This window comes from Diadema setosum, chromosome 10, assembly GCF_964275005.1.
Source record: "Diadema setosum chromosome 10, eeDiaSeto1, whole genome shotgun sequence".
NCBI classification, from domain to species: domain Eukaryota; kingdom Metazoa; phylum Echinodermata; class Echinoidea; order Diadematoida; family Diadematidae; genus Diadema; species Diadema setosum.
In genome coordinates this window covers 27,074,970-27,084,758 of record NC_092694.1, presented here as the reverse complement: position 1 = coordinate 27,084,758, position 9,789 = coordinate 27,074,970, and the positions used below count along the sequence as shown (strand labels likewise).

The 9,789-nt window shown below is 40.2% G+C and overlaps 1 protein-coding gene across 1 annotated transcript in view; it reads right to left on the bottom strand.

The window, feature by feature from the left end:
• Positions 1-1,316: 1,316 nt before the first annotated feature.
• The window catches only part of LOC140234043 (dystrobrevin beta-like), a 101,992-nt gene continuing 93,519 nt past the window's right edge, over positions 1,317-9,789 (bottom strand). The window contains 5 exon segments of the mRNA XM_072314124.1: positions 1,317-1,459; positions 3,884-4,055; positions 4,677-4,833; positions 5,691-5,747; positions 6,699-6,927. Coding sequence (XP_072170225.1) covers positions 1,319-1,459; positions 3,884-4,055; positions 4,677-4,833; positions 5,691-5,747; positions 6,699-6,927 — 756 coding nt within the window. The 3' untranslated portion in view covers positions 1,317-1,318.

Sequence of the window (9,789 nt, the reverse complement as noted above, 5' to 3'; positions counted from 1 at the left end):
ACTTCTTAAAGTCAAGTGGTGATGATGATGATGATGATGAAGATGATGAAGATGATGATGGTGGTGATGGTGATGATGATGATGATGATGATGATGATGATGATGATGATGATGATGATGGTGATGATGGTGATGATGGTGATGATGATGGTGATGATGGTGATGATGATGGTGATGATGGTGATGATGATGATGATGGTGATGATGGTGATGATGATGATGATGATGATGGTGATGATGATGATGACGATAATAATAATAGTACATGAACATGTAACAATAAGCATTAAAATCATAAGACGGAGAATATTTACCAATCACAGCAGCACTGAAGCGCAAACCTGTGACTGCTCAAGTTAAGTTGTGTTAGTATTTCTTGAGTTGGCGGCGGGCTTTGAGGAGGTCATAAAGCAGTTTGGCAAAATATGCAATGGGCAGTATGGCAGCCCAGAAGCTGGAGAGGTAGGCAGAGAAACAATATGGAGGGGGTTAAAAATTTCCTCCAGAATTGCGACAGTCGTAGATATGGAGCATAGATTGTGACTGCAGAAGCTAGGCCTACATTAGATAACTACTGGCAGGGATGAGTATAGTAGCGACAGAGGAACGTCTGACTATGACAGATACATTGATGTGAAGTCGCTGTTACCATCACCCTCGGGTCCATAGAGGCGGAAGGGCAAAATCGGTTTTCAGCTGCACTATGTCCACTGTGCTGACGGAGCCGGGAGGTTCCGACACGGCGGGGGGAAACGCCACCTCAGTCATGAACACTGCTGCAGATTAGCTGCTGACCGATCATTATGCACCACGGGAGAAGCAGCAGCAGCAGCAGCAGCAGCTGTATGTGGGTAATGTCCAAATCACGCAGACAGCAGCTACGATGCACAAATATTATCTACACGTATAGATCCATGCTGTCACAATTCTACTCTAGGAAGATCACTGTCGCTTCACAGCTCACATCCCCCCTCAAATAAAAAATAAAAAATGAAAAACACCTATGTAAGTTTCGATGAAGACGAGCTCACAAATTTCAGAAGACGGAGGCATCACGGACCTAATCCAAAGTCTGTATACATCCTCCTACACTCCACAAACCCACGCATAGAATGTGGATTCAGAAGCATTGCCAGTAATAATCGATCCACAGGTATTTCCTCCTTCTTTCGAGTCCACAGAGCTCCTTGATCATTCCATTTCATCTGCAGGCAGGACATGACAAGCAGCACTTTTCTTTTCCGTCCATTGCCCGCAGAAAAAAAAAAAGGAAGAAGAAAAACCTCTCTCAAAGTTTCTGGCATTCTTCCGCTCCAAATCAGCGATTGATCCACCTGCGGACGTGGTCGTCGTGTCGTTTGCCATGGTTCCCCTCGTCGTCTGTTCGTCTGTTTCCCTCATCGTCCGTGGTTGTCCGGATGAGGCCATCGTTCTCTGGGGGTCCCCTGTTTACATCTAGCTGGAAGAAAACGACATAAGAATCACTGCTCGAGAGTATGTTATGGAGGTACATCATACTCTCTACTTTCATTTGCTTGTTAATGTTTATCCATTTGATATACCCAACTAGAAATGTCGCTTTGGCGACTGGTATGCCTCCGCCATAATGCATGATTTTCCCAATAGGTCTAGATAGTACATGTGGACACTGTGTGATTACATTTTCACAAAATTGGTAAAATATTGGAATGACAAGTTTGTCACAAATGTGTTGAATGTTCACCTTCCTTGACGTAGGTTTAATTGGATGAATAGGAGAGCATGTATCTAGGGATTTAAGGACTTTAACTTGACTTTGACCCATTCATACATTTAGGCATTGAGTAATTTTCAAGGTACAGGTGTGGAGAAAAAGTGCAATTTCTGAATTGAATAGTAAATTGTTACCATTTTCATCTGGCCCTTGTCCCTAAAATTCATAAGATAATTACTTTCAGGTAGAACATGCATAATATGTACTAAGTTTCAAGGTAACTTGAGCCACTTCCGAGATATGGAGGAAAAAGTTAGTTCAGCACTTTCACTTGATCTTTGACCTTTTGACCTTTGAGGCAAAAAGAGAAAAAAAAAAACTTTCCAGAGAATTTCTATTAGGTTACACACGCATACACCAAGTGTAAAAAAATAACCCTGCTGGCATTGCATAAATATGAGGGTAATAGTAAAATTTTGAAGTCTTGCACTTGACCTTTGACCCCTGACCTTTGACCCCATGAACCCTACATTCTCTAGATAATCACTTCCAGTTAGTACATGTATATACTATGTTCCATGAAGATACCTTGAACAATTTTCCAAGGTACGGAGAAAAAAAAAGAAGTTTTAATATTTTTACTTTACCTTTTGACCTTTGACCTTTGACCTCATGACTCAAACTTTCACCAGAGAATCTTAATTGGGTAATACATGAATACACTAAGTTTCAAGAAAATCTCTTCAGGCATTCAATAGATATGGTGGAAACAGTGAAATTTTATGTATTTGACCCTGACCTTTTGACCTTTGACCTTTGACCTCATGACCCAAACTTTCACCAGAGAATCTTAATTGGGTAATACATGTATACACTAAGTTTCAAGAAAATCTCTTCAGGCATTCAATAGATATGGTGGAAATAGTCAAATTTTATGTATTTGACCCTGACCTTTTGACCTTTGACCTTTGACCTCATGACCCAAACTTTCACCAGAGAATCTCAATTGGGTAATACATGTATACACTAAGTTTCAAGAAAATATCTTCAGGCATTCACTAGATATGGTGGAAATAGTGAAATTTTATATATTTGACCTTGACCTTTTGACCTTTGACCTTGAGCATGTGCACCCAAAAGTTGATAGGCACAACTTCACCCCCTAATACACATACATGCCAAGTTTCATTAGGATACCTCAACAGGTTTCGATAGTTACCTTGTCCACAAAATTCATTACGGACGGACGGAAGGACGGACGGACGGACGGACAGACGGAAGGACGGACGGACGGACGGACGGACGGACGGAAAGACGGACGGACGGACAACCCGAAAACATAATGCCTCCGGCACCACTTCGTGGCGGAGGCATAAAAAAAAATGCTCCACACATGTTTTCATCACAGCATTTCGTGGTCAGAAACTAACAATTCAAAGCAATAGTTGAACTCCTTGTAGATTTAGAGATAAGACCAAAAAAAAGATGTTCCTTTGATTTTTCCATAATTTCTTTGAATGCTTCCAGTATTGTGTACAAACACAGTACTCTTCACCAAATAGATACTAATGAAGCAGTGGTTTTATGACATGATTTTTCATTCTTTTTCCCAGGTTTGAGCCATTGAGAAGTGTCTATTATAAAACACAAAGGCGTATTGAAGACACCTGAGGAGGCCTCTAATGGCTCATTATGCGATGGAATCTTGAGATCATAAAAATACACTTTCCTCCGCACTTGGCCTGGCAAGTCTCCTGATAATTTCATTTCTTGTGACAATTTCCTGATTTCTTTGTAAACAGTGCATGCATTGCATGCAAACCTACATCTATTCTCCATGACAACTCTCAGAATTGTGTTTTGTTGTCACGTTTATAAATGATATCTAGGGATTCCAACCTTTCATATAGCAGTGCAATGGTCTGGAGACCAAAAAGACATATTCTTTTATGTGGAAAAAAAACGCTATAGACATGTATAGTAATACAATTTCAGAAAAATAGTATTTTCCCTGAAATCTGCAGTATTTTTTGAAAAACAAAAAGAAGAAAAGAACAGTACCATACAATATACTACAAAAAACTACAATTGGAAACTCTGAATATCCTTTTTCATCCAATCACACACACACGCACACACACAAACACACAAAGAGTGAAGCAAAAGTTGTAAATCAGCTAAAAGTCTCACCCTCGTTGAGTCCCGTAACTCATCGTCTGTCACCGACCGCTGGAACTCGTCGTCTGTCCTCATCAACGCTTCATCGTCTGTCCTGACGTACGAGTCAGCGTCGTCTGTCGTCGCCACATAACTCTCATCGTCTGTCCTTCCGTAAGATTCCCCTTCATCTGTGTGCCCGTATCTGCCATGAAAAAGACGGAAATACAGCTGCATTCATACACAGAATTTATGTATCTATATATTGCTTCACAAATAACTTTTATCTCTCAATATAGGTACACTATTCATTCGTTCATTGATACATCTGTCTTTGGTATAAATTAATAAATCTTCTGTCAAGTTGATTTTTAATGTAACTGATTGAAAAAATTGCCCTATGCTGATGTAGATAAATACCAATCATTCAGTGTTTGATACTGAACACACCATATATTTAGTGAGTCTATTATTTGCTAATCAGGATGCAAACTGTATGACTATATGATTGTTTTTGTTTTAAATGCCCAGTAGCTACATTATTGTAAAGGCATGACTTTTACACACAACAGTGAGAAAAAAAGAATTAGAATTGACACGCAAATCCAGTAGGAAACACCATTTGCTAGCCAATCACCATACAGAATGCAAGCTATTTTGTGAGAGGAACGGAATCGCCAAAAACGCTTTTATTGCACTGTGGCATTTGGCGATTTATCAATCGGTTTGGGCGGGTTTGTGCATTTGAGCAGAATATGCAAAGTTGGCACGCTGTCGACTGAGTCGGGCGTGCGACCATGGTGCTTTGACCAAGAGTCACACTCACATGTCGTGGGTAAGTCGCGCCCGTCCATCTTTCCTCGCCGTCAGCTCTGCGATGAAGTCCTGGTCCGACATCCCTCTATTCCTGCTGGGCTTCTTCCCCCGGATGAGAATGGGCTCTCCCGAGGCATTCTTGCCTTCTACCACAAGCACGGCACCATCTATTAACCAGGCAGGGGTGAGGGAGAAATCACACATATGCAAGAAAATCCTCTTATAGATACAGGCAAAAAGTAAACATGTACATCTACAAAATCCTACAGAGAAATGTTAAGTCTTCATCAAACAGCAAAAAAAAAAAAAAAAAAAGAAGTGAAATGTAAGAAATGAAGTAATGAAGCCATAACAGGGAACTGCAAGTTAACATGACACATTTCTGGAAAAACACTGGAAACACATCAGCGCTCCCTATACAATAGGGTATATTGTGACATGCAATAGCTGTGTGGTTACATTCACATGTCAAGACATTCATACACGTATGAAGTAGTGCTGTTTTCTTATGTCCTGTTTAATAAGTCGTCTACCTCAACCTATGCAGAAGGATTCTGGCTTCTGCACAAGCCATTAATTTGTCAATGAAATAGTAGGTGAGTCTAGTCTTTTATTTGATCTCAAGCAATATTCAACGAATCAATTTGATAGTTACGCGCTAATTCATACATCTATCAATATTTATTTATTACGAGTCGGAGGCATCAAAACAGCAACAAGATTTAATGAATGGTCCATTATTCCTCTTCACATCTTGAGACTAGTCCTTTAAGGGTCATGAAGAGATTAAAAAAAAGAAGACATTACTTCTTTATTTCAGCGTCAAAATAACAGATATGCCTCGACAAGAACAGGATTTTTTTATCATGGCTACTACTAAAACACTGATCAATTCGGTGCTTATTAACGTCAATGTAGGGCAATTTGTCAATCAGTTGCAATGAAAACATCTCGACGGAAGAATTTCATGAATTTGAATAAGAACAGGAGAGCCAATTGTAGTAGTGCAACTTGACCAACTCACCATTACTTGTGTTCAAATTGTTCCCTTCCTCTTCATCATCATCGTTTTGGTCATCTTCTGTGATGGGGTTGCGAGAGCAAATAAATCTTGACGATGATTACAACGTATGTTGCGTAGTGTCAAGAGCAAATAAATTTTGATCATGATTATGTTGTGTAGTGTTAAGACATGATTAGAGTTAACTTCATATGCATTGTCATTCATCATTTGAGACCTTTTCATTGCAAAACTCACAAAAATGCTGTAAGGTAAGATTTCTTAGCGATTAAGGTCATATTCTAAAAGGAAACATTTTTGGCTTCAAAATTGATTACTACTCATCAAAACTAGATGTTCCTCATTACATGGAGTAGAACATGGAAAGTCCAACCTTTACACACATTATTGCTAGCAAGGGTTTTGATTTAAAAGGTACACTGAGTCACATTGACTATGCCTATGCAATGTGCACACCACATATTTATATGGACCTCAAACTCCATTGAAAGAGTTATGACAGATTTATCAGCCTTTTGAAGGTTTCCATGTATTTTTAAAGCTTGTGCCTCCCAGGCAGATGAAAAGGGCATAAAGAATCTGTACAGAAAAAAAAAAAAAAAAATGATGGGAACGACAACAACAGCAACAACAAAACACTTCTTTCACTAAATTCTACGCTTACAGATTCAAATGAATAGCTAGCTTGGACCCCCCTCTCAAAAAAAAAAAAGAAAAGCATGTTTGAACTACATTGTATGTACAGCATAAACTTCAAGGCCTACTAAATAAGTAACCTCTATGACTTTTCACAGGTTTACTGATGCACTTCCAACTTATTTGCCATACATGAGGCAATTAATATTAGTTTCATGTAGATGGCAAATGTTCTGATATACAATGTACATGAAGATTTTCCAATACACGAGAAGTGATAAGGACAGCCATGTCATTTATTCATTTTTGGAATCAATTAGTTTTAGAAGAAAAGTCCTGTGGGGAAGAAATAAAAAAAAAAAAAAATGCCCATACCGGAGTTCAGTTCTCTGACAAGCGATGACATGGCATTTGTCACCGAATCTGCTGCCACCAAGAGGTCATTCCGTAGACTCCGCGAGCCAGTCGTCGTGCTCGTCTGCTCTCCGTTCCTCACTGTGTCATTGCTGCTGACAGCCCTGGAGGGTTGCGTCGTGGAGCCTGGGGTGTGAGGCTGGTTGGGCTTTGGGCTGTGGTTGGGACTGTTACGGGGTGAGCCGTGGTTCTGTTTACGTCATGACAACCAATTAAAAGAATAGATGTAAAAATATGGCACTTCTCAGTGAAATATCAGTATGCTCTATTAGTAATCTGAATGCAATAAAGAAAGAACAAAAATTTACAAATGTATGTAGCAATAGCCATGGTCACACTATGCAAAAGTATGCATAGTTTTACTACCCTCAACTTTGCTTCACATACTAGTAGTTTGGGCAGTCTGACCACAATTTTCTCGACAAGTTAGCTGCAAAACTTCCAGCAAGCACTGAGGAAGTTTGACACTTCTTGCAGAACAACACACAGTTAGGTACAGTAGGGCCACCCATGGCTGAAACTTTGAGAAACTTGTAATTTGATTAGATTAATTTCCTGTGCAGTTGTTCATGCGCAATATTTTGCATGCTGTTATGCGTTTCCTGCAGTCTGACAGCGGCTGATGATGCTTGCTAAAATTGCCACTCAAATAATCCCATTTATATCTCTTTTCCACAAGAACACAAAAAGTCAGCTACCATAAAGGAACTACTATTACAAAGATAGAAGCTGATGCCTGAAAGCTATTAAATGTGTCCATGCCACAGAGTCCTGCACCTTTTAAACAGCTCTACAAGCCCAATCAAGCAATAAATAAATAAATAAATAAATAAATAAATAAATAAATAAATAAATAAATAAATAAATAAATAAATAAATAAATATATACATACATACATTCATACATACATACATACATACATACATACATACATACATAAATACATAAATATATAAATAAAGAAAGAAAGAAATCAATCAATCAATCAATCAATCAATCAATAAAAATTTAAAAAAAATGTGGTATTAACCCTTACAGTGCTTTCATTGCCGATTGGCACACACACACACACACACACACACACGCAAACACTGGAGTGCTTCTGTACCAGTTGGCATAGATGTCTGAAAACCAGTTGTCAATGAACAGAGATTACCAAATCACCCTAATCCCTATTGTATTACCAATGGCCTTCCTGTTGGACTGAGGCACATTGCTACATCTGAATTGGCTAAGCACTGTGCAAGTTTTGATGGACAAGAAAATGTGACCGCCCAGCTCAAACCTAACAAAAAGTATTTCGAAATGAATTTCCACATTTTTATGTACAATGTACTTTTAAAAAGTAAGCTCTGAGCTTTCAAACTTCTTAAATTTGGACCATCCTAGCCCATTCAAAAAGTGATTGAAATATTAAGAGAGAGGTGCAGTTTTATAGCAAAAGGGAGAAAAGAGGATTTACGGACAAGGGTCACTCGGGCATGCTGGGCAGAAGTATGAATCAATACATGCTCTATTTCACAGTGAAAATATGATGTCAAAAAATTGAAAATATGGTAAAGAAAAACTGCAAGTACATTGATTTCAGCTCTGTTTAAACCATCAAATTCAGGGAGACAAAAGATTACTCTGTCAGGTATATGACATACTCAAACAAGAGACCCGCGGGTCTAGCGCTCACCTGAGTATCGCAAGTTCACCTTTCACGCAGTCACTAATCTAAATTATTCAAAGCTCTACTAAAATTTGACCAGGCATTCTCAAGTAGAAGATGGAAAATGTACAATAAAAAAAAGGGCCCAAATTTTTTAAGATTCCTTAATTTGGGGAGATTGGGGCCATCTGGGCCCCCTGGGTGGGTCATGGTGCCCATTTTGATAAATTGAGATCCTGACCCCCTAGGGATGCTACCTGCCAAGTTTGACCAAAATCCATCATGAGGTTTTCAGGAAGAAGATGAAAATGTACAATTCAGGCCCCCATTTGGACCCCCCCCCCCCCCCCCCAAGAGGGGCACCCCTGGATCTGCTATGAACAAACTTGGAACTACAGTCATTAATGTACTCACTCATAGTATTATCTTAGTTCTATAACTTCTGATTCTAGAGAAGATTTTTAAAGATTTCTTCATTTTGGGGGGTTAGGGGCCCCCTGGGGGCCCCTTGGGTGGGGCATGGTGCCCATTTCAACAAATTGCGATCCTAACCCCCTAGGGATGCTACCTGCCAAGTTTGGTGAAAATGGGTCATGGGGTTCTCAAGAAGAAGATGAAAATGTACAATTTAGGCCCCATTAGGACCGCTCCCCACCCACCTCCCCTGGGTCCCAAGGGGGCACCCCTGATTCTGCCATGAACAAACTTGAAACTACAGTCATCAATATACTAACTCATAGTATTAACTTTGCTCTATCACTTCTGGTTCTAGAGAAGAAGATTTTTACAGATTCCTTAATTTTGGGGGGTTTGGGCCCCCCTGGGGGCCCCCTGGGTGGGGCATGGTGCCCATTTTAACAAATTGAGTTCCTAACCCCCTAGGGATGCTACCTGCCAAGTTTGATGGAAAGCGGTCTTGGGGTTTTCAAGAAGAAGATGAAAATGTAAAAAGTTTACGCACGACGGACGACGGACGACGGACGCCGGACGAAGGGCAATCGCAATAGCTCACTTGAGCCTTTGGCTCAGGTGAGCTAAAAATTCAAGTCAGTCAACCCAAATGCTATATAATTTGGTCCACTGCAAAGAATGCTACTCTGCGACTTATTGTGAGTTTTGAGCTGGGCGGTCATAAATGCTGATGCAAAAGCTTTACAGCAAGTTAAGAATACTGCCTGGGCACCAAAAAGGGTTAAAAGCTAGACCGTGAAAGGTCCAGTTTACCTTTGGGAGCAGTGATTTAACCCTAACTAGGCCGGGCTATTTAGGTAGATCATAGAGCCGGGGGGGGGGGGGGGGGGGGGGGGGGGGGCCTCCCAGGCCCCCCTCCAGATCTCGGCCGTCGACCGCGCGATTGCGACGAAAATTGGCACACACATTGCCTATGATGTAATCTA